The sequence below is a fragment of the Mobula hypostoma genome, chromosome 6 (assembly GCF_963921235.1).
Source record: "Mobula hypostoma chromosome 6, sMobHyp1.1, whole genome shotgun sequence".
In the NCBI taxonomy this organism is placed as follows: Eukaryota; Metazoa; Chordata; class Chondrichthyes; order Myliobatiformes; family Myliobatidae; genus Mobula; species Mobula hypostoma.
In genome coordinates this window covers 18,125,000-18,149,895 of record NC_086102.1, presented here as the reverse complement: position 1 = coordinate 18,149,895, position 24,896 = coordinate 18,125,000, and the positions used below count along the sequence as shown (strand labels likewise).

General features: G+C 40.2%; 1 protein-coding gene across 3 annotated transcripts in view; it reads left to right on the top strand.

Annotated features, from left to right (window-relative positions):
* Positions 1–24,896, top strand: part of itsn1 (intersectin 1 (SH3 domain protein)) — a 241,208-nt gene that overhangs the window by 157,416 nt on the left and 58,896 nt on the right. For 2 of the 3 annotated variants that reach the window (XM_063050322.1, XM_063050321.1), the window contains 5 exons: positions 2,492–2,658; positions 6,048–6,093; positions 8,497–8,618; positions 9,577–9,697; positions 14,721–14,912. In XM_063050322.1, the coding sequence (XP_062906392.1) occupies positions 2,492–2,658; positions 6,048–6,093; positions 8,497–8,618; positions 9,577–9,697; positions 14,721–14,912 (648 nt within the window). Of the gene's footprint in view, positions 1–2,491; positions 2,659–6,047; positions 6,094–8,496; positions 8,619–9,576; positions 9,698–14,720; positions 14,913–15,173; positions 16,503–24,896 lie in introns of those variants that run through there. The other variant, XM_063050323.1, reaches the window with a different exon arrangement.

The following is a 24,896-nucleotide window of genomic DNA, read 5'->3' as shown; positions in this document are numbered from 1 at the left end:
TACTGTTGTGTTAATGTGTATGGCTGATGGGACCAAACTGATGGTGATTTTTAAGAGGAAAACATACCCAAAGAAAGAAAAATTCCCGCAGGGTGTTGTTTACGTTCAAGAACGCGGCTGGATGGACGAAGCAGGTTGCTTGAAATGGGTTAAAGAGGTGTGGCGTCGACGTCCCGAAGGTTTCAGGAAGGAAAAGTCGGTACTTGTCTGGGACATGTTCAAAGTGCACTTGTCAGGTGAGACAAAAGCAGCATTGAAAACTGAAAATACAGACATTGCAGTCATCCCCGGTGGTTTGACGTCCGTGCTCCAGCCACTAGATATGAGTTTAAACAAACCATTCAAAGAATTCATGCATTGACAGTGGAACGAATGGATGATGTCTGGAAATCAGTCATTCACTCCAGTGGGAAATATGAGGGCCACATCTCTAGCTACAGTTTGCGAGTGGGTAGTGCAGTCGTGGCAGGAAATGAAGGCCATGTGCATTGTGAAGGCCTTCAAGAAGTGCAGCATCAGCAATGTTTTGGATCGCACTAAAGATCATTTGCTTTGGGAAGAAGACGATGGAGATTTGGCAGCCAGTAAAACTGCAAGTGACAATGTCGAAGCAGAAATTGACAATCCTTACGATGATATGGTGACTGCCGAAGAATGGGACGCGATTTTTGGAGAGTCAGATAATGAAGAGTGTGAGAGTTTCAAGCTCTGAATGTTTGACGACAACAGTGTGTACAAGTAAATTGAGAAACAGGTGTTTTGTAGATCTTTTCTTTTGTATAGATTTCATAAGCGTTTGTATTTTATTTTGTATTTGACTCAAAAACAACCAATAAATATGACCTGTCTTCCGTGTATTCGTTTTTCCAAAGTTGGCACCCTCTGTATAAGCCGACCCCCTAATTTTAGGGCCAAATTCTTGGCTTATACATGGGAAGTTACAGTAAATGAAATCACCTTCTCTTGTCAATGATTACTTTTTCTGTTGGCTGTTGAAGCTACTCATAATTATCAAAATTTAAAATTTGTGAAAATGGCTATCAAAATTTCAACTAATTTCCTCAGTGCTGATGGTGGCTTAACACAAATAGCTTCTTTTAAAGTTGGAGCATAATTTTGGAGTCCCATTCTGCATTTCTCATGACCCAAATATTCAATTGGCTGAAAAGAAATGAAGTATTTGTGCAAAAACAAAGGCTAATTTGGATCTTGGTTCTTGCTAAGTATCCCTAAATCTTTGCTATAATTATGAACTATATGTAGGAGCTTGAGAATTGGTCTACGTGTAGCTAAAATCTATTGTCCAGTGAACACGTTAGCAATTTAAATTGCATTAGATTATGAGGACACTCAGTCCTCATTTATTGTCGTTTAGAAATGCATGCGTTAAAAAGTGATACAATGTTCCTCCAGAAAGATATCACAGAAGCACAGGACAAACCAAGACTGAAACTGACAAAACCACATAATTATAACATATAGTTACAACAGTGCAAAGCAATACCGTAATTTGATGAAGAACAAACCACGGGCACGGTAAAAAAAAGTCTCAAGTCCCGATAGCCCCATCATCTCAAGCAGATGGTAGAAGGGAGAAACTCTCCCCGCCATGAACCTCCAAGCGCCCCAGACTTGCCGATGCAGCACCATTGGAAGCACCCGACCGCAACGGACTCTGAGTCCGTCTGAGAACTTTGAGCCTCCAACCAGCCCTCCGAAACCGAGCACCATCCTCTGCCAAGCGCTTCGACCCCACCCCGGCCGCCGAGCAACAAGCAAAGCCGAGGACTCAGGGCCTTCCCCTTTGGAGATTCTGGATCACACAGTGGCAGCTGCAGCGAAGCAGGCATTTCAGAAGTTTCACCAGCTGTTCCTCCGTGCTCTCACGTCCGCCTCCATCAAATCAGGATTGTGCACAGCACCCTACTTGACTGATAACAGATATCACCACTGGAGTGGCCGCTGCGAGCTGCGTTGCGCCACCATCTTCTCTTCCTGCCAGAGAGTCAGAAGAATATGATTTTAAATTAATACATAGTTCATTTTAATTGTGTGATGAATTTGGTTCTATTAGTTGTGAATATGTAATGTGAGAACTGCTGCACTAAGATGCTCTCATGTGTTTAGCACTAAAGTTCCTTAATTTTTAAGAGATGCTAGCTAGGCTTAGTAGGCTGTAATAGTGGGATGGATGGAGTTTAATATCCCAGAAAATTGTGAAGTGCTTTAATTGGACATATGTTTTAAAAAGTTGATATCTATTTCAGTAAATCTTAACTTTGAAGAATTGTGGGTAGCTTGACCAACCAAATGGGAAAAAATAGTTAATAATAAGAGGAAGTGATTTAATTTGATTCAACTGTTAAAATGGCAAACCTTCATTTTCAAGTCTTTATTTTCACCTCCCTGTTAAAGATCCCCAACTACAGTATTCATTCCCTTTTCAATGCAAGTCTTAAAGTATTTATACTGGTCTCTTTTTTTTGTACAGAATTTGTGGCTATGTACACGTATGAAAGTAATGAGCCTGGAGACTTGACTTATCAGCAAGGAGATGTGATTCTTGTGACGAAGAAAGACGGTGATTGGTGGACAGGTGTTGTAGGGGAAAAAGTGGGCGTTTTCCCGTCTAACTACGTCAGACCAAAGGATTCTGAGGTAAATCATCTATGTTTCTGTTCCCTTCCCTTCGTCGCTTCTACCCTTCAATTCCCCATCTCAGTTGCTTAAAAAATCAAATACTTCTGTTCATGCATTTGGTGTAGGTTGTGCTGGCAAAGCCAGCATTAATTAATTAGAAATCCCCTATTGTCCCAGAGAAGGTGATCATAAGTATCATTTTGAACTGCTACAGTCCATGGGCATAAGCACACCCATTGGAAGAACATTCATTGGAAGATTAGAGGTGAAAGTTTTCCAATCAGCTGGCTGCCTTTTGTCTTTTGATGGTAGATTCACAAGTTTAAGACTGAAGATTGACGAAGCCTTCATGAGTTGCAGCAGGAAATGCCATGTGTCAGTGCTGGAGTGGTGTCAAATGGAAAATGGGGGTCCAGTCAGACATGTTGCTTTGATTTGCAATATGTTGAGTTCTTAATTATTGAGGGGTTTTTAATTGGCTCAATAACTGTAGCTATCTTTGTGGTTGGCATGACTCCAGCCAGGAGAGTTTTTTTATATAGACAGAGACTCCAGTTTTAACTGTACTATTTGATGTCAAGTACAACCATCCACAACTTGCCTCCTCAAATTGATCTCTGGTCCACTGTTGAGCAAGGCTGTAATTGGAGTTCACAAGATCACAAGACAAAGGAGCAGAAGCAGGCCATTTGGCCCATCAAGTCTGCTCCGCTGCTCCACCATGAGCTAAACTATTCTCCCATCTAGTTCCAATTTCCGGCTTTTTCCCCATATCCCTTGATACCCTGACTAATTAGATACCTATCAATCTCCTCCTTAAACACCCTCAATGATTGGGCCTCCACAGCTGTATGTGGCAACGAATTCCATAAATCCGTGACCCTCTGGTTAAAAAAAATTTCTCCTCATCTGTTTTAAATGGGTACCCTCTAATTCTAAGACTGTGGCCTCTTAGGGAAACAGCCTTTCCACATCTACCCTGTCCAACCCTTTCAATATTTGAAATGTTTCTATGAGATCCCCTCTCATTCTTCTATACTCTAATGAATACAATCCAAGAGTCGACAAACGCTCCTCGTATGTTAGCCCCTGCATTCCAGGAATCACCCTCGTAAATCTTCTCTGAACCCTCTCCAACATCAGAACATCCCTTCTAAGATAGGGGGCCCAAAACTGCACACAGTATTCCAAATGAGGTCTCACCAGTGCCCCATAGAGCCTCATCAACACCTCCTTACTCTTATACACTATTCCTCTTGAAATGAATGCCAACATAGCATTCGCTTTCCTTACCGCCAATCCAACTTGGTGGTTAACCTTTAGGGTATCCTGCATGAAGACCCTCAAGTCCCTTTGCACTTCCAATTTTTGAATTTTCTCCCCATCTAAGTAATAATCTGCCTGATTATTTCTTTTTCCAAAATGTGCAACCATACGTTTCTCAACATTGTATATCATCTGCCATTTCTTTGCCCACCTTCCTAAACTGACCAAGTCTCTCTGCAACCTTTCCATTTCTTCAGCACTTCCTGCTCCTTCACCTATCTTGGTGTCATTCACAAACTTAGCCACAAAACCATTTAATCCATAATCTAAATCATCGATATACATTGTAAAAAGAAGCGGCCCCAACAACGACCCCTGCAGAACACCACTAGTAACCAGCAACCAATCAGAATAGGATCCCTTTATTTCCACCCTTTGCTTTCTGCCTATCAGCCACTGCTCCACCCATTCCAATATCTTTCCTGTAATTCCATGGGCTCTCATCTTATTAAGCAGCCTCTTATGCAGCACCTTATCAAAGGCCTTTTGAGAATCCAAATAAACAACATCTACAGCCTTTCCCTTGCCAATCTTATCTGAGATTACCTCAAAAAATTCCAATAGGTTGCTGAGGCAGGATCTTCCCTTCATGAAACCATGCTGGCTTGGGCCTATCTTGTCATGCACCTCGAGGTATGTCATAACCTCGTCCTTGAGGATCAACTCCAATAACTTTCCAACTACCAATGTCAGACTAATAGGTCTGTAATTTTCTTTTTGCTGCTTTCCTCCTTTCTTAAACAGCAGAACTACATTTGCGACCTTCCAGTCCTCCGGAACCATGCCAGAGTCTGTTGATTCCTGGAAGATCATTTCCAATGCTTCCACAATCTCCAAAGCCACCTCCTTCAGAACCTGTGGGTGCACCTCATCCGGTCCGGAAGATTTATCTATTCTTAGTCCATTTAGCTTCCCAAGCACTTTCTCTCTAGTAATCTTAACTGTACCTAATTCTATTCCCTGAGACCTCCTGCTATCAGGTATGTTGCTAATGTCTTCCACTGTGAAGACCGATGCAAGATACTCATTTAGTTCCTCTGCCATCTCTTTGTTACCTGTTATAATTTCTCCAGCATCATTTTCAATTGGTCCTCTATCTACCCGTGTCACTCTTTTACTCTTCATATATTTAAAAAAAAAACTCTTGGTATCCTCTTTTATGTTCATTGCCAACTTCCTTTCATAATTCATCTTTTCCTTCCTAATGACTTCCTTAGTTTCCTTCTGTAAGTTTTTAAAAGTCGTCCTGTGCTCAGTTTTCCCACTAATTTTTGCTTCCTTGTATGCCGTCTCTTTTGCTTTTATTTTAGCCTTAACCTCTCTCGTTAGCCACATTTGTGTCATTTCTCCATTCATGATTTTCTTTTTTCTTGGAATATATTTTTCCTGCACTTTCCTTATTTCCTGTGGGAATTTCATCCAATTCGTCCAATTGGAGTGAATAGTTGTGGTGGAACCCAGAATGGGCAGTTGGGGGAGAGATTATTGGTGAGAAGTTAATAGTAGTTCTGGAGCAGCAAATTTACAGCATTAAAGCTCAGACAATGCTAGGCACAACTTTGATGTGTGGCTACATCATTGTCATAAACTGAATTAGCCATTGAGTTGCATGACCATAGGGATCTCAGGAGAAGGGTGAGTTGACAGTTCTGTTTGAAGATGGTTGCAACCACTTTTGTTTGTCTCAAGATGTCCTTAAAATAGGCTATTAAATAACTGAAGAAATGAAATAACTTTTCTCTATCTTTACAAAACTGAGTTGCTTATTGGGAGAAATTACATAGTCTTCCTAATTTTCAATTAATCAAAATTTATCCTGAGAATGGAGAGTTGAATTTTCTACATTGCTATTTGGAATGATATCCAAATTATTGTAATTCAAATGTAAACTGGTTTACAATTTCCAAAATACCCAACCTGAAAATCCCTGAAAAGTTGTTATGTATTTAGTCATTCAGTTCAGGGAGTAATTTGGTATGTCTCACTGTCATATTTTTAGTTAGCATAAATCAAAACCTGCTTGTTATTACAGTTTAAATATCTTGCTTGTTCAGTTATGATGACTTGTGCTCTTCACACAGGGACCTGGACAAATGGGAAAAGGTGGAAGCCTTGGAAGAAAACCGGGTAAGTCTTTAACAACACGCATCAAAGTTGCAGGTGAACGCAGCAGGCCAGGCAGCATCTCTAGGAAGAGGTACAGTCAACATTTCGGGCCAAGACCCTGCTGCGTTCACCAGCAATTTTGATGTGTGTTGCTTGAATTTCCAGCATCTGCAGAATTCCTCATGTTTAAGTCTTTAACAAATCCTGTTACATTAATAAACTTTTCAGGAACTTTCGTAGATATTCGTGTTATCTTTTGGATATAGAATTTCATTTTTAAAAAAGCTGGCCTTTCTTTGACGTCTACTTCATTTACATGCCTTGAGGAAATAGTGTTTTTAAGCCAATGATAAATTTCTGATTTCTTATCGTCTGTGAAGTTTAATAAGATAGTTTGCACACAGACAGTGAAGCAATGCAGGATATGACAAGAAACCAGTTAAGCCATGTTTTGTTTATTGAGGGAGAAATGAAGGCCAGCATTCTGTAAGAGTAATATGCTCAGCAGTACAAAAAGAATTATGTTGGGGAACCTGAAATTTTTGTGATTAACTAGTTCTTTCTTGATGATGGAGAAGTCTGCCAAAAAGCACAGCTTGATGGTTCACTGACAGTTACATCAAAACTTATTCCTTGATCTATGGAGAAAAGAAATCCAGATGTTGTCTCTTTCATTGTTTAAGCACTGACATTTTCATCATGAGCACAACTGTAACATCTTTTGGCAATAAAGGTCAGGAAGTTGCAGAAGCAGTTGTTATTAATTTATTTATTTTCGTGTCAATTGGTTGGATTACTTAAGGAAAATTATGTTGGAACAGCATGATGACTTTAAGTGATGGCATATGATAAATTTTGTATGCTTGGTCCTTTTGGACCTGAAGTTCCCAAAGGTTTTCATCACTGGAGGATTCTTTGCATTGCTGATGCATATTGATTGGCAAATATATTACTATATCCAGGACTAACTTGGTTCAGAATCAGGCTTATTATCACTTACAAATGTTGTGAAGTTTGTTTTGCAGTGGCAGTGTGTGTGTATGTGTGTGTGTGTGTGTGTATATATATTTATATATAGACAGAGACAGAGATATATATATATATAGAGAGAGAGAGAGATATATATATATATATATATATAGAGAGAGAGAGAGAGAGAGAGAGAGAGAGAGAGAGAGAGAGAGCGAGAGAGATAGATATATATTATAATTAAATAAGGAATTAAAAGTAAATAATGCGAAAAGAGAGCAAAATAGTGTTGTAGTGTTCGTGGGCCATCAGAAGTCGGATGGCAGAGGGGAAGAAGCTGTTTCTGAAATGTTGAGGGTGAGTCTTCAGGCTCCTGTGACTCCTCCCAATGATAGTAATGAGAAGAGGGCATGTCCTGGGTGGTGGCAGTCCTTACTGATGGATGCCACTTCAAGAGGTGCCCGCCGCCTTTTGAATATGTCCTCTGTGGTGGGGAGGCTAGTGCCTGTGGTGGAGCTGATTGAGTCGACAACCTTCTGAAGCTTAAGCTTTTTTTCTGATTCTGTTTTCAGGAGCTTCCACAGTAGGTGGTCATGCAACCAGTCAGAATGCTCTCCATGGTACATCTGTAGAAATTTGCTAGAATCTTTAGTGACATACTAAAGATAAAATGGATAGAACTTTATTTGAATTTTGCATTTCCTGTGTTCACAGAAGTGTTTATCATTTGGGGTTAATGGTACTGCAGTTCTTTTCGGGGTGAAATGGGAGGGGAGGGTTGTCTCAGCTGCCTGCTTCTGAATCTGAGAAAATTACTTTGATGTTTCCATAGTCACTGATATGATCAAAATAAATCTTCTCAAACTCCTAATGAATTATAGCCACTATCATGGCTTCTTCATAATTGCACCAATATGTTGGGCCTAGGATAGACCTTCAGAGATGTTAACACCCAGGAACTTGAAACTGTTCACTGTTTCCACTACTGATCCCTTGATGAGGATTATTGTGTGTTCCCTCAACTTCATGTGGCTTGAGTTACTAATGGAATCATCCACTTGTGGGAATTGTAGTACAGGTCGACCTCCGACTACCGGTTCCTTTGGCAATCCGGCACTAATTTCAAATTTTCCGTACAACTGTAATTTCAAATATCCCGGGCCACCGTACCAATCTGCTGCACATTGTTTTGGTTGAGCTAGATCTGTTTACCTGTTGGCGCGCTCTTGTAAGCACAAACAGGCGATTCCTACATTTATTAACATCATTTGCGTGAAGTGTGGATGAGTTGAGGTGTACAATCCGCAAATGCTGACTTAATTTTTAAAAAATTCTCACTACATATAGCATATTTCTATTGGGAAAGGGTAACAAGATTGATTAAGCACATTTTTTGTACCATTAAGAATTAATTTGCATCACTGGTCGTCTTTCATTTTCCTTTTCCTTTTACAGAAATTGCACAGGTTATAGCTCCTTACACAGCAACTGGAGCTGAACAACTTACACTAGCACCTGGTCAGCTAATCCTCATCCGCAAGAGGAATGCCGGTGGATGGTGGGAAGGGGAACTTCAGGTAGGAAGTAGAGTTCATACTTCTGTAATTTATTTTAAAAGTCTCATTATTGGAAGGGCGTGGAAGCTTTAGAAAGAATTCAGGGTAAATTTACCAGAATACTGGTTGGATTAGAGAGCATGACATACAAGGAAAGGGGTTTTCACTTTGGAGTAAAGGAGTATGAGGGGAGACTTGATAGCAGTGTATAAGATGATAAGCAGCAAATATAGAGTGGTCACGCAGCATCTTTTAAGAGAGGATATACTGTACTTCTAAGGTAATTGGAGGAAAGTATGGGGGGAGTGTTAGATGGTAAGTGTTTTACCAAGGGTAGTGGTAGAGGCAGATACAGTAGGGACATTTAGCAGATTCTTAGATAGGCACATGGATACAAGAACAATGGAGGAAGAAGGGTTAGACTATCTTAGAGTAGGTGAAAAGGTCGGAAAATTGTGGGCAGAATGGCCTTTACTGTTCTATGAATTAGAGTTAAAAATTGGGAGGGGGCAGGGAATCATCTGCTGGAAGAGTTGCCATATCTTTTGGATATAATTTTAACTGAGTCTGTATGTTGTGGATATCTTGGTCAATTGGTTGCAGTTTCTTTATAACTGTGATAGAAATTAAGTAAATTGATATGCCCCAATAGTCAAATGCCACTTACAAAGCAGCTCCATCTTGTACTCTTGCAATTATGAATTCAATCTCTACCTGTTCCAAGCCTGAAGCTCTTAGCTTTGTTGAAATGGCTGCATCCGTGACTTGTTAGGGAAGAGATCTATTTTAAAAATATCTCAGAATTGTCAAGTACTTATGTGCATGGATTTCTCCTTGCAGTAAAATAGACTTATAGATAGATAATGAGTTGCATAGAAATTTCTTAATTCAAATTAAAAGCATATTAATTGCTCCTCGATGTTTGGCTTCACTACCAACAATATGGTTCATTTGAATTCACTTCATTCTTGCGTTGTAGGCGCGAGGTAAGAAGCGGCAAATTGGATGGTTCCCTGCCAATTATGTGAAACTTCTGAGTCCTGGAACAAGTAAAAGTACTCCAACTGAAGCTGCAAAGCTCCCTGTAGCAACAAATGTCTGTAAGTCTATCTTGTTAATTATTGAAGCAATCAGTCATTATTTGTAACCACTGAGATTTGGTGTATGGCCTTCCTAGCTGTACTTATATTCGAGGCATACCTCGGTACTTGTCTTTCCCTTTTCCTCTGAAGAGTCTCAGGACTTCGGAAGCATATCAGGTTTATTAACTCTGACATAGGTCATGAAATTTCTTGCTTTGTAGCTGAAGACAGTGCAAAACATTTTTGAAAAATCTTTTTTACAATAAGGAATATAAACGTTTCAATAAGATATGCAATTAGAGAGCAAAATAGTAAAGTAGTGAATTCATTGTCTGTTCAGAAATCTGATGGCAGAGGGGAAGGAGCTGTTCCTAAAACACTGAGTGTGTTTCTTCAGACTCCTGTACCTCTTCTGTGATGGTAATAATGACAAGAGAGCATGTCCTGAATGGTGAAGGTCCTTAATGATGGATACTGCCTATCAGCTGGCATAATTCACAAAATATTATAGTAGGGTGGTGATGTGTTCAGGATTTTTAATATAAAAATTAAGTTTTAAATCATCCACTTGATACACAAAGGCTTTTGATATGTTTTCTAGTCATTGCAGGGTTTTGTGTTATTTATGGGGGTATCTTGATTTATAGCATTTACTCAATAGCTGCTTCTTTATAAAGGATTCATGAACCATGTGTTTCATTTTATTCTTTGTCTCCCACAAGCATTCCAAAGGAAATGACTGTCACTCCTTCACTCACACAATCCAGTCCCCCCCACCCCAATACCCCCATTTCAAGGAAGTAGTTGGATGGAAAACAGCAGTGAAGCTTTGCCACGTGCTCATGTTGAGGTGTGGTGTTTTCCCGGTTTTCAGTCATTGTAACACATGGCTTGTAAGAAGATAATCCATTGGGATTTCTGAAGCTTGTGCTTTGATGTTGTAGAGTTTAAACAAGTTATAGTGGTATTGCATTGTTGACATGAAACCCCACCATGCTTTGCAGGAGTGAAACATCTTGACGTACAGCACTAAAGAAAGAAATGTGGCATATAATTAAAAATGCCATAAATTAAGTTTAATAGATAAAAGATTGGTGGGGAAGCAGGGAATACCAGAGCTAAAGGCTTGACCACTGAAGATGAAAGTTGAACTGTGACTAACTTCTATAGATGTGCGGTGTAGGGTTTATTGATTGGATGTTTCACAGCCTAGTATGGAAACACCAATACCCTTGAACGGAAAATCCTACAAAAAGTTGTGGATACAGTTCAATCACGGGTAAACCCTTCCCACCACTGAACACATCTACAGCGTTGTTGGAGGAAAGCAGATTCATTATCAGGGACCCCCACCACTGAGATCATGCTCTCTTCACGCTGCTGCCATCAAGAAGGTGGCACAGGAGCCTCAGGACTCACACCACCAGGTTCAGGGACAGTTATTACCCCTCAACCATCAGGCTCCTGAACCAGTGAGGGTAACTTCAATCAACTTCACTTTCATTATCACTGACTGTTCCCATAATCTATGGATTCACTTTCAAGGACTCTCAATCTCATGGTCTCAATATTTGTTGCTTATTATTATCATTTCTTTTTTTTTCTTTTTGTAGTTGCACACTAGTGGTCCACCCTGTTGATGTGGTCTTTCATTGGTTCTATATGGTGGTTAGGTTTATTGAGCATGCCCACAAGAAAATTAACCTCAGGGTTGTATATGGTGACATGTATATACTTTGATAATAAACTTGAGTTGAACTTCAAATTTGAACTTTTGTGATGCCGGAAGGTCCTATTTTGAGGAATGCAGACAGGGAGATACAGTGATGATTAGAGTTACAATGAGATGTTTTGAAAATAACGCTGAAAATTTCAAGTGTGATGTTTTGTTTACCTAGGTATCAGGCCAGATCAGCAAGTAGAAGATTTGATTAGTAGATGGAACTTAGTGTGAATTAGAACAGATTTTGGATGATCTGGTGAACAGATTTTGGATGATACAGGTGAACTCGTGTTAATTTTCAGTTGTAACAACTGACTAGAAAAGGCTGTGCTCTGTTGGTAATGTGAGATGCCACACCAGGAATGTAATGGAATACTTGTTGTTAAACAAGAGTATGAATGGAGGTTTTGGCACCACATGCTAGGGACTTGGGATTGTTGAGTGATTTGATTTTTTGAAAGTGAAAACAAATAGTGTTGGGGATGACACTGGTATGTAGGCTATTCATCTCTTGGTCACATTGCACTAATTTTGCCAATACTTCTCATATTGCAGCATCAGTATCCTACAGTAATTGACTTTCTGGAGGAACTCAAAGTCCAGCATCTCTTTGGAGGGGATAAAACAGTCAGCATTTTGGGCAGAGATCCTTCATCAGGAGAGTTGAGAAACGTCTTGGACCAATATGAAAACGGATTATTCCCCTCCATAGATGCTATCTGGCTTGTTCAGTTCCTTCAGCATTTTGTGTGTGTTGTTTCAGATTTCCAGCATCTGCAGAATATTTACACAAATATTTCTGAAGAACTCTCTTCTTGATACCCTAAGGCCGTTCCATGTAATAAGGTACAAACGAATCGAGTGATGGAATACCGTCCACTGCAGTATCGCAACTCAGAGCACCTAGTACGAAGTTTGCTTGATTGGCAGCCCACCAGCCATCCTGAGCAATCATTCCCCTTAACTACTGGTGCAAAGTGACTGCAAGAATACCGCCTTCAGGATGTTTGCTCCCACTAGCCCAGGCACACCCCAACATGACCACCCAAGAAGGACAAATGCAATGACCTCGGGTCATTCAACATCCTGCCTGGGAAACATGATGGTGCTGCTTTGAATTTATGGAAGTCCCAAGCTAACAGTGTTCTGGAGATCTTCAGCAGAAGGTCTACAACATTCCACAGGGCACTTCATCGTCTCTCAAGGAAATTGGGGATTCATGATAAATGCTAAACTAGATGATCCTGGAAGAGGAATGAAGTTTGCAGCGGGGACTGGAGATGATGCTTTTTGGCTTCCCAACATTTAGCTGAAGAAAATGTTAGATTATTATTGAATATTGGGCAGCCTAAGACGGTGTAAGCAGTGGTAAGTGAGCAGTAATGAGAAGTACAACTGGATGTTATCAGTGACTTTGTGCTTTGAGGTTGTACCCAAGGACAACATGTAGTTGAGAAATTACTGGAGCAAAGGGTGGATCCTCGGGGCATGAGAGGACTGTGCCTCGAGAGAAGTGTTTGCAAGTGATCCTGTTAATTCCAGATGCAGTCATGAAGATGTAGTACATCTAAATAGGTAATGGTGATGCACTTGAGAAGAATGGTGACGACAGGAAGGACTTTAAACAAATTGAGAAATAAACTAGAGTTACAGAATGGGCTTGTAAGTATTATTTGAGTACAGTGCCTTTATCAAACCAGGCGTGGTGATTAGAGTTCTGAGAAGCGTAGGTGTGGATTTAGGAGGCAACATGCATTCTCCAGAACTTTAGAGAGGAAAGGGGTAGAAATGGGGACAGAAGCATTGAGGTGTCAAAGGTTTTCTTTTGAGCATTGTGATGTTGGCTTATTTTAAAGTGCCAGGTGCAGTCCTTGAGAACAAGCTATTGACAAAATTGGGTATCATTCAATGCAAGAGAAGTTGAAAAGAATTTCTGCTCATCTGGTTTTGTTGCAGAACTAGCAGTCTGTGATCATAAGATAATGCAGGTTTCAATATGTGATGAAATTATCCAGGTTTCATAAAAATGATTCTGAGTAATTTCTAAAAGGAGTTCTCTGTGTGCAAATAGCTTAATTTACTGGCCATGAGTACAATTGTTTCTCTCAGTTGGTTGATATGTTGGTTTGAATTTCTTCTGCTTTCAGATTCAGGAAAAATTCTATTAGTCGAAATGTGTGATAAGAAATTGCTAGTTTTGGCAGGAGAAATAAGAGGCGTATTAATAGTAAACAATTGTAGCCTTAGTGCATGATTTGCAAAAGGTTGGTATGCTAGTACTGCAAGCGGGTATATAAACTAACAATGTTATAATTTATTGTGAGGAGAATTAGTTGTACAAGTGAGCACGGTGGACAGTATTGGTCTTCTAGATGGAATTTGATATGTTCAAAGCAGTTCTGGGAAGTTCTACAAGTCCATACTAGGTATGTATTAATTAAGAGGAATGTTAGACTGGTTAGACTTGTTTCTGCTGGAGTTTGGAAGAGTGGGGGTAAGTTCATTGGAAATGTTAGATCCTGACTGGTCTTTGCATGGATATAGAGAGTGGACCTATAACTAAGGTCATTAGTTTTGAATCTTAAATTTTTGGAACTCTTTGCTTCTACCATCCTCAGGAAGAGAGACATGGAACAGGAACCGGCCCTTTGGTCCACAATGTTGTGGTGAACCAGCTAAAAAGTAAATCAAAAACACCCAAAACCTAATTCCTCCTACCTACACAAAGTCCATATCCCTCCACCTTCCTTCCATTCATGTGCCTATCGAAACATCTCTTAAAAGCCTCGACCTCTATACCAGGCAGAGCCTTCCAGTTATAGACCACTCTCTGAGCAAAAACGCTTGCCCCTCACAGTATAGCTAGATTCTTAATGAGCAAAGTGGAAGCTATAGGAATGCAGATTCAAAGTTATAGTCAGCTAAGCTGTGATCTTATTCAATGGCCGAGCAGGCTTGAAGATCTGACTGGCCTACCTTTATGTTCTTATGGCTTCTATTCTGATTCTGCCATTTTAAGTGGACCAGTTTACAAATAATGCTTTAGTTAGAATTGTAACTTTTAATCAGACTAATTCAATCAAAGCAAAGAAATTTGTTTAATTCTGAAAATTCATTTGTGTTCAGAATTATTAATGAATTCACACTCGTTACTTAGAAATGAGACAAAGCACAGGACCATAAAGTACAGTCTACCTAAGCATTCCCAACAATGTGTTGCATGCCTTACCCTGCACCAAACCTTAAGCTCATACTTTAAGAGATTTCACTTAAATTATGAAGTGCTGCTAAATTATTGAATTATTTTCATTTTGGCAGTGTTCCAAGTGATTGGAATGTACGACTATATTGCACAGAATGATGACGAACTTGCGTTTACCAAAGGACAGATCATTGGTGTTCTTAACAAGGACGATCCTGATTGGTGGAAAGGGGAGCTCAATGGCGTCACAGGTCTCTTTCCATCCAACTATGTGAAGCTAACAACGGATATGGACCCAAGCCAGCAATGTAAGTGGCCTATGTATAGCTTTTATTTACTGTCTAGTCAGTATGAAAACATGCAGCATTGCTAAATTTCTGCTGTGCTGCTGCATTTAATCGTCTCTTTGAAGACCTTCTGTAAAGCAGTTATCTTCAATTCCCATTCCTTTTTTTTTAGCATGCACTTTTTTATCATTTGCATCACACTGTACATGGCCGACTCATTTCCTAGCTTGAATTTGCACATGTTTCGTTTGCTTATGTGTTGTGTTTTCCTCCTTTTTCTAGGATCATATGTTGCCCATCCCCCACTCAGGCTTGAAAGTCCTCAAAGAGACCCACTATCCCATATCACTACCAGAGGGATGATGGGAGATGCAGCCTTGATCATGTGACTTCTGCATGATCATCAACTGCCTACTGACTAGAAGAACACTGCAGAGCAGTTTACCTCATTTTACTTTAGTTGTGTATAGTCCTAGATATTTTTAGTTTGTCTTTTATTTTTTTTAAAAGGATAGTGGGTCCTTTTGTGGCTTTTGCTACCCCCAATTTATTTCTGCACCTGTGGGGAAAACACCACTACTAGTTTTTTTTAAAACTGCCCTTTAAAATTTAAAGCAAACCAATATTTTCATTTTTAAACATTAATTTTAAATGACTGCATGCTTTCGTCTTGCAAAATGACCCACTATCAAGGAATGCTGCATGTGGTATTAACTCTTCAGTATGTCCTCTTTCAGAAGCTTTTTAAATTCAGCATCTGATTATATTGAACAAATTTGTACAATGTAAATGTTCAGTATTAAAAACGGTGCAAGTCATAGCCACTCTGTGAAGGGTAGAGGTGCTTTTTTGAAGGGATTATTGCTACACTTAATGCAAATGAGTTTTGTGGTAATTCTCAATGAATATTCCTCAGTATGTCTTGGCTCTGGTCCACAAATTTCAAATAAAATATCACACCTACTCTGATTTACAAGGAATGATATGAAATACCTTTTTAGTGCAGCAGCGACAAATGTACTGTTGAGTTGTACTTCCCTCCCAAGTCTGCCTCTGCATTTTCAGTATTGTGGAAAATGGTCATCTGAGCAAAAGATCCTTGACAAGAAAGAATGTATAGAAATACTATCCTACAATTAACTGCAGTGTTTACAAATTGTAATCTTTTAGTGCATTGTATTTATACGAATTAACAAACAATGGAGCTTTTACTTAGAATATAAAATTTGATAATTTCTGTGGCTCAGTTATATGTCACCATCAGAAGCTGCAGCTATGAAGTGAGATCCATGCTGGAATGCTGATATTCATTTTTAAAATAGTAATATTGTTTCCAATTTTTTAAATTCTCTGCAATATCACTATTTCCTAATACAAGCAGTATATGTAGTGTTTGCTTCTCATGAGGCATCTGGGTAGTGCACAAAAAAGCTGAGGCTCAAATGTAGCTTCAGTTTTTTTGTGCAGGTATTTCATTGTTATAAATATAAAGTATATATAAATATATATGATATGACCAGTATTAAGAACTGGTTGTCACATGCAACTTTGAACTACATGTACAGGTAAAAAAAATTAAAAGCTCCATTTTAAAAATTGACTGTAATGTGTGTCCTTGTTTCTTTATAATATATAAATAATATTGGTTTGTGTGATTGTTCAGTGCAACTCTCTTGACTTCTCGCCTTAGTGATCTTTCATACCATGGAGAGATATTCTTACTGAACTTGCATTTAATGAATATCTTCTGCTTTTTAGCGTTGTCTTGGGCAGCGAAAAGTTTTTATGCTAAAATTCTTGGCTGCACCAGGAATTGAATACTCAACTAAAAATTTGCCTTTCCAATTTCTTTCATGTAATCGGGTGACAATAACCGTAGAAATTACAGTAACACCTAGAGATATTTGTGTATTTTTGGAGTGTAAGGACATTTTGGTTGCACCATCCACATTTCAGAGTAAAACAAAGAATAAATTACATAGTATACTCACTGTTAATAAAGGTTAAGGTTAACCACAGAACCTTGATTGCCGGAAGGTGTTGTAGATTGCAGATCCAAAGTCTTTCACTGTGATTATCAGGTTCCTATTGCAGTTTTTGTGATGTTGCCTTCAGGGAAAGGATAATTATTCTACTATTCTTAATGTTGTACAACGTACTTAATTTTTGAGATTTTATTCTGCAAAATAAACTTGGGTTCAGTAGGGATCATTCTCTATGTGATTCCATTGACCACTTGACCCTCCCCATTGACCTTTCTCCTGGCAGCTTTCTCTGCAAGCCGGTCCAAGTGCTACACCAGCTCCTTCAATGCTATTCAGGACCCCAAGCAGTCCTTCCACGTGAGGTGACACCTCAGCTGCTAGTCTGTCGGGGCCGTCGATTGTATCTGCAGCTCTCAGTGTAGCAGCCTCTACTTCACTGGGACCTGATGCAGATTGGGGCACCACATTGTCAAGTACCTTTGCTCTGTCTGCCGCAAAAGGCAGGATCTCACAGTGGCTACTCATTTCAATTCGACTTTTCATTCGCATGCTGACATATCAGTCCATGGTGTCCTCTACTGTCATCATGAGGCCAAGCTCAGTTCAAGGAGCAACACCTCATATTCTTTCTGGATGGCTTCCTGATGGTAATTTTGATCCCTTATTTCTGCCCCTCCTCCTCAATATTTCCATTCCTTATTCTGGTTACTCTCACACCTCTTCTCTTCTCCTTACCTGCTCATCACCTCCCTCTGGTTCCACCTCCTCCTTCCCATTCTTTCATGGTCCACTCTCTTCTCCTAAAGGATTCCTCCTCCTCCCATCTTTACCTCTTCCACCTATCTTCTTACCAGCTTCTTACTTCAACCCTCTCCCTCCATCCACACACCATCCCTCTTATTCTGGGTGTCTGTCACTTTCCTTCCAGTCCTGATAAAGGGTCTCTACTGAAACGTTACTTCCCTTTCATAAATGCTTGGCTGACTTGCTGAGTTCCTCCAGAATTTTGCTTGTGTGCCTAGGTTTGAGGTGGTTTAATAACGCCCCCCCCCCCACCCCACTGACTCCTGTCCAGAATGGTTTTATCTGGGAGTGGTGTGTCCAGAGAATGAACAAACTCCGTCTTAATTTTTATCTTGTTTGTATTTGGCTTTAATTTGGGCTCTAAATCAGAGTAGAATTTATTACACGGTAAAAGAATGAGTAACCAGCAGCAGAAATACAGCATTTAGTATAGAGCACGGAATACTACAGGTCCTTTGGTCACGATGTTGTGCCCACCTTTTAACCTACTCTAAGATCAATCTCATCCTTCCCTCCTACATGATACTGCATTTTTCTACCATCCATGTGTCTATCTAACAGTTTCTCAGGTTCCCCTACTGTATCTGCCTCTACCACCACCCCTGGCAGGTCATTCCGTGCACCCACCACTCTGTGTATATAAAAAAACAATTAAACTTGCAGTTTAGTAACATTTGATTCACAAATGTGCAGGTCTCTGTATAGTGTTATTATGTAAACAATAAACTTCTAGAAAAGTTCAACAGGTAGTCAGCATCTGTGGAGAGTGAGAGTTCTGATTCCAGAGTTGGGAAAAGTTTAGAAAACAAGCATGTTTAAACTTGCAGAGGATGGGTTGAAATGGGGAGGACATGTGACCAAGAGAAAATGTACTTTAGATTGGTGTCAAAAAGGAAGAAGTGCTGAAGATGGGATAATAGTTGCTAATCTTTGTAAGTAAAAGGGGGACGTGGACAAGGACAATAACTAAAGGCAGTGAGATGCTGGAAACAGTGGTTGATGGAACTCTGAAGTAAATGAGAATGGGCAGGTCAGTCAGCATCTACAGAGAGCTGAAAGTGAATTGTTTCACAACTGGCCAAAGACTGAAAATCAGAAATCTGGAAGCCCAGTCTGGAAAAAGAACAAAGTACTGGAGCCCAATAGCATCTGTGGGCAGAGGCACAAAGCTAGCATTCAAGTTTGATGAGCCCCACCATGAAAGGTCACCAACTTGAACAGCCAACCCCTGCCTTCCTCCCCATTGATCTTTCTGACCAGCTGATCACCCCAGCATAGTGGAACTGACTAGGTCCAAATCCAACTGAAAAGGCTGCTTCTCTAGAACCATTGAGCTCCTGGGGTTGATGTGTGCCTAAATGGAAAATGAGATCTAGTTTCTTAGTCTTGCTCTGGGCTTTGTTGAACTGCGCAAGCATCTTGAAGAGGAAGATCAGAACAGGATTGTGAACTTAAATCACTGGCAGCCAAGAGTTTTGGGTCACCCTGTGGATAGAGGAGAGATGTTGTGCAGAGTATTTGTGCAGTCTGCTTTCTTTCTCCTATACCTGGAGCACCAAAAGCAGGACACTGAACAAAATTCAAATGAAACTTTGTTCGTTTCCACAGATGCTGCCCGACCTGCTGAGTTCCTCCAGCGTGTTGTGCGTGTTGCTTTGACCCCAGCATCTGCAGAGTATTTTGTGTTTACGATTCAAATGAGTTGCTGTTTCCCGTGAAAGCAATATTTTGGTCCATGATGGTAGGGACAAAAGAGGAAAACATAGAACATTATAGCACAGTGCAGGCCCATGGGCCCACAATGTTGTGCCGACCTTTTAACCTTTCAATTTAACCCTTCCCTCCTCCCCTCTATCATCCATTTAAGAGTTTCTTAAATGTCCCTAATGTATCTGCTTCTGCCACCATCCCACCCACTCTGTGTTCTATGCACCCACATTGCTGTGTATTAAAAGAAACTTGACCTCTGACAACCCCCCCCCATACTTTTCTCCAATCATCTTAAAATTATGCTCTCTTATGTTAGCCATTTGTACTCTAGGAAGAAGTATCTGGCTTTCCACTCAATCTGTGCATCTTCTACACCTCTATCAGGTCTCCCCTCATCGCTTTGCTCCAAAGAGAAAAGCCCTAGTTTGCTCAACCAATCTTCATAGACATGCTCTCTAATCTAGACAGAATTTTTGTAAAACTTCTTTGCAACCCCTCTAAAGCTTCCGTACATAGCCTTTCTATAATAAGGTGACAGGAACTGAACACAATACTCCAAGTGTACTCAAACCAGGATTTTATTTTACTATAAAGGGCCAGGTCTTGCATCTTGTGCTGTTGTATAGGGAAGTGTTGTGACAAGTGAAATGATTGAACTCTGAGAATTAGAAGGGGAAGAAATAATTGAACACTAAAGAGAGTGTGAAGAGGAAGTTGTCTCTTCTGGTGGTGGCATCTCATTGGAGGTGTGGATATTCTGGAGAATAATCCATAGAAGATGATGGGATGGAGGGGCGAGGACAAAGAGCCCCCTATCCTTCCTTGGAATGAGAGCAGAGGGTTGAAACAGGAAATAGAACAGATGTGGATGAGAATCCTGTCTATGATTATGGAAGGTTAAGGAAAAAGAATTCTTGGAACCATTGGAAAGTTGATAGGTTGTTGATTAGTAAGGGCATTAAAGGTTTGGGGAGAAGGTAGGGGAATGGAATTAAGAGGGAAAATAAATGAGCCATGATGGAGTGTCAGAGCAGACATGATGGGCTGAGTGGTCTACTAATGCTGCTCCTTGTTCTTATGGTTTCTAAAGTGTCACCAGAAGGATGTGAGAATAGTGGGGAAGGTGGAAACTATGACATATTTGCTGGAAACAGTCTGATGGCACCCGGTCAAGATGGCTGTGGAAGTGTATGGGTTTGTAATGGAGGTTGAACGTAGAACATTACATCTCAATATGGGTCCTTTAGCCCATTATTTGTTCTCTTATCACCTGAGATGGAGAAGTTGCGAAAAGGAAAGGAACATCCAAAGATTTACCAAATAAAATTGCAAATAGTCGAAGCTGCACTCAACAGTGATGAAACTTTTGAATTCTGTATATGCACCAATATAGTCATTGATATAAAAAGAGATGAGGGACTGATGCTAAGCAGGATTGAAACAATAACGATAAGAAAGATATGGACGTAACTTGGGCCCATGCAGGTTTCTTTGGGGGGGGAGCGACTGGAGTTCAAAGAGGAGCTGTTCAACGTTCAGAATAAATTTGAGATATTGAGGGGAATTGGTTGGCTTGTGGAGGTCCATTATCCTGGTCTGCTGTGAAGATGTTCATTGAATGTATAAAGGGAAAACGGTAGGACCTGCAAACTGTTTGTGGTGGGGGATTCAGAAGTGCAATGAAATTATGAGGGAGAAGATTGATTAGAAGGGGAGAGAAAGTAAATGGGTCAAGGACCTGTTGGAAGGAATATGTTCTGTAGGATATGAAAGGAACTCACATCAACCATTGTTCCAGTATTTTCATCTTTGTTTCAGATTGCTAACTATAATGTTTCTTTTTCCTTTTTGGATCCCTGACCAGTCCCATTTAGTTCACTTATTCTTTCTCCACACTTGCTGCTGATATGTTGGAGACATTTCCTGTTCCAGATTTTCAGCGTGTGTTCTGTATTTCAGTTACAGCAAGTTATTTTTTTCTACCTCCTGCCTTCCTGTCCACTCCACTTCCAAACAGAATAGCTGCCTTTATCAAGCGATCAGCACCCCCTCCTGGTCAAAACCATCTGTTTTCTCTTGGTCTCCACCCTTTCTCTTTTCAGCAAGGCTCAATACTAAACGAAGAAACATCAGTTATTGATCTAGAAAGATAAAGTCCAATAGCATGACAACAGGCCATTTGGCCGGTTCGTCCTTGCCAACTGTGTTGCTCAGTGAGCTCTCCCCATCAGCCCATTGCCCTCCACGCTATCCTAGAAGACTTTTAAACATTGCCAATATACCCACTTCAACCACTATTTCTGGCAGCATAATTCCAAATACTCACCACATTTTGTGTGGAGCTACCCCTGATGTGGCTTTTAAATCTCTCACCTCTGATCATACATCCTTGTCCTTTAACATACCCTACCTGGGGAGAAAGAAAAACTATTCTTTCACCTGATCTAGTCCCCTTATGATCTTTTGTACCTCAGTCAGGTCACCCCTCAATCTTCAACATTCCAGGTAATAGTCCAAGCTTACACAAGGCAACACACACAAGATGCTGGAGGAACTCAGCAGGGTCTCAGTTTTCAACGTCAACTGTTTACTCTTTTCCATAGATGCTGCCTGACCTGCTGAGTTCCACCATAATCTTGGTGTGTTGCTTTGGATTTCCAGTGTCTGCAAATTTTCTCTGCTTGTGATACTACTGTCTAGTCAACACTAGTTCTCCTTGTAGCTCTGGGCCCCAAAAGTCCAGGCAGCAGGCTTCTTTGTAGTTTTTTCCAGTTTAATGATATCTGAAATCTTAACTGTTCCCACCTCCACAGATGCTGCCTGGACTGCTGGGTGTTTCCAGAGCTTTCTGCCATGGTTTTAGTTTTTCATCGTCTACAGTTTCAATGTTTTATTCCTTGGGGACACAGACTCAGTGGCCACTTTATTAGGTACACCTGCTCATTAATGCAAAAATCTAATCAGCCAATCATGTGGCAGCAATTCAATGCATAGGCGTTTTTAGACATGGTCAAGAGGTTCAGTTGTTGTTCAAACCAAACATCAGAACCGGGAGAAAAAGTGATCTGAGTGACTTTGACCAGGGAATGATTATTGGTACCAGATGGGCTGGTTTGAGTATCTCAGTAACTGCTGATCTCCTGAGAATTTCATGCACAGCAGTCTCTATAAGAGTTTACAGATGATGGTGCAAAAACAAAACAAAAATCATTCAATGAGTGGCAGTTCTCTGGGCGAAAAAGCCTTATTAATGAGAGAGGTCGGTGGAGAATGGCCAGACTGGTTCAAGCTGACAGGAAGGCAACGGTAACTCAAATAATCACATGTTACAGCAGTGGTGTGCAGAAGAGCACTTCTGAATGCACAACACATTGAACCTTGAAATAGACAGGCTACAGCAGCAGAAGGCCACAAACATACACTTAATGGCTACTTTATTAGGTACAGAAGGTACCCAATAAAGTGGCCACTAGATGTATTTTTTTGTTACACAGTTTTCTAATATGATGGCTGCACTTCAAAGTCTACAGGCCCTCTGATTTGTGAGTTTCAAACAGAAATGAACCTCATTGATGGCATTTGACCAACTCTTAAAAGCTGTCAAACACTGCTCCGTTTTTAGACAATGGTTTGTGTTTGAATGGAATGCTTTGACCCAGCTATTAGAAATGTATAACTACAAAATGAACAGATATTATAATAGTGATGAACAGCTGTTAAATATTAAGCTTTTTTTTAAAACAGCTGATCTTTGCATACGTTACTTTTGGTAAAATGTATGCATGCTTTTTAGGTATATGAGAATGAGAAATGTTCAGTATCCTGCCTTTAGCTTCTTTAACATAGTCAAACTTAGTTTCATAACTTTAGTTGTATATTCTTTCCATATTACAGTGCCAATTTAAAAAGTATTCACCCCCTTGGAAGTTTTCATGTTTTAATGTTTTACAACATTGAATTACAGTGGAATTAATTTGTTTTTTTTGACACTGATCAACAGAAACAGACACTTTCATGTCAAGTGATAACAAATATTCTACAAATTGGTCTAAATGTATTACAATTATTAACATCAAAATAATTGATTGCGTAAGTATTCACCCCTTTCAAGTCAGTATTTAGTAGATGCACCTTCAGTCTGTGTGGATAATTCTCTATCAGCTTTGCACGTCTGAACAGTGCAATATTTCCTCAATCCTTACAAAACTGCTCAAGCTGTCAGATTGCATGGGGATGGTGAGTGAATCAAGTCCAGCCTCAAATTCTCAATTGGATTGAGTTCTGGACTCTGACTTGGCCGTTCCAAGACATTAACTTTGTTGTTTCTAAGCCATTCCTGTGTAGCTTTGGCTCTATGCTTGGGATTATTGACTTGCTGGAAAACAAATCTTCTCCCAAGTTACAGTTCTCTTGCAGACTGCATCAGATTTTTTGCCAGGATTTACCTGTATTTTGCTACGTTCATTATACCCTCTACCTTCACAGACCTTCCAGGGCCTGTGAAGTGAAGCACCCCCCAGCATGATGCAGCCACCACCTTGCTTCAGAGTAGGGATGGTGTGTTTTTGATGATATGTGGTGTTAGTCTGACGGCTGAAAAGCTCAATTTTGGTTTCATTAAACCTTTTTCCAGCTGACTTCAGAGCCTCCCACATGGCTTCCGGCAAACTCTAGCTGGGATTTCATGTGAGTTTTTTTCAACAGTGGCTTTCTCTTTGCCACTCTCCAATAAAGCTGAGATGGGTGAAGCCACTGGCAACAGTTGTTGTATGTGCAGTCTCTCCCATCTCAGCCACTGAAGCTTGTAACTCCTTCAGAGTTATCATAGGTCTCTTGGTGGCTCCTTCACTAGTCCCCTTCTTGCACGGCCACTCAGTTTTTAAGGCGGCCTTCTCTAAGCAGATTTACAGCTGTGCCATATTCTTTTCATTTCTTGATGATTGACTTAACTGTACTCCAAGAGATATTCAGTGACTTGGAAATTTTCCTGTATCCATTTCCTGACTTGTACTTTTCAATAACTCTTCACAGAGTTGCTTGGAGTGTTCTTTAGTCTTCATGGTGTAGTTTTTGCCAGGATACTGACTCACCAGCGGTTGGGCCTTCCAGATACAGGTGTACTTTTACTACATTCAATGTATACACCTTGAATGCACGCAGGTCTCCAAAACAGATCTCCATTTAACTAATTATGTGACTTCTGTAACCAATGAGCTGCCCCAGTAATGATTTGTGTGTCATATTAAAGGGGGTGAAAACTTATGCAATCAATTATTTTGTGATTTGTAGAGATCTGTTTTCACTTTGACATGAAAGAGTCTTTTTCTGTTGATCGGTGTGAAGTAAAGCCAAATTAAATCCACTGTGTTTCAATGGCTGTGAAAACAATAAAATCTTCCACGGGGGGTTGGGGGGGTGGTGAATACTTCTTGTAGGCACTGTAATTATACGGTGTACTGCAATGTGACAATTGACCGCCAGGGCTGATAAATGAAGGTGGTTGCCT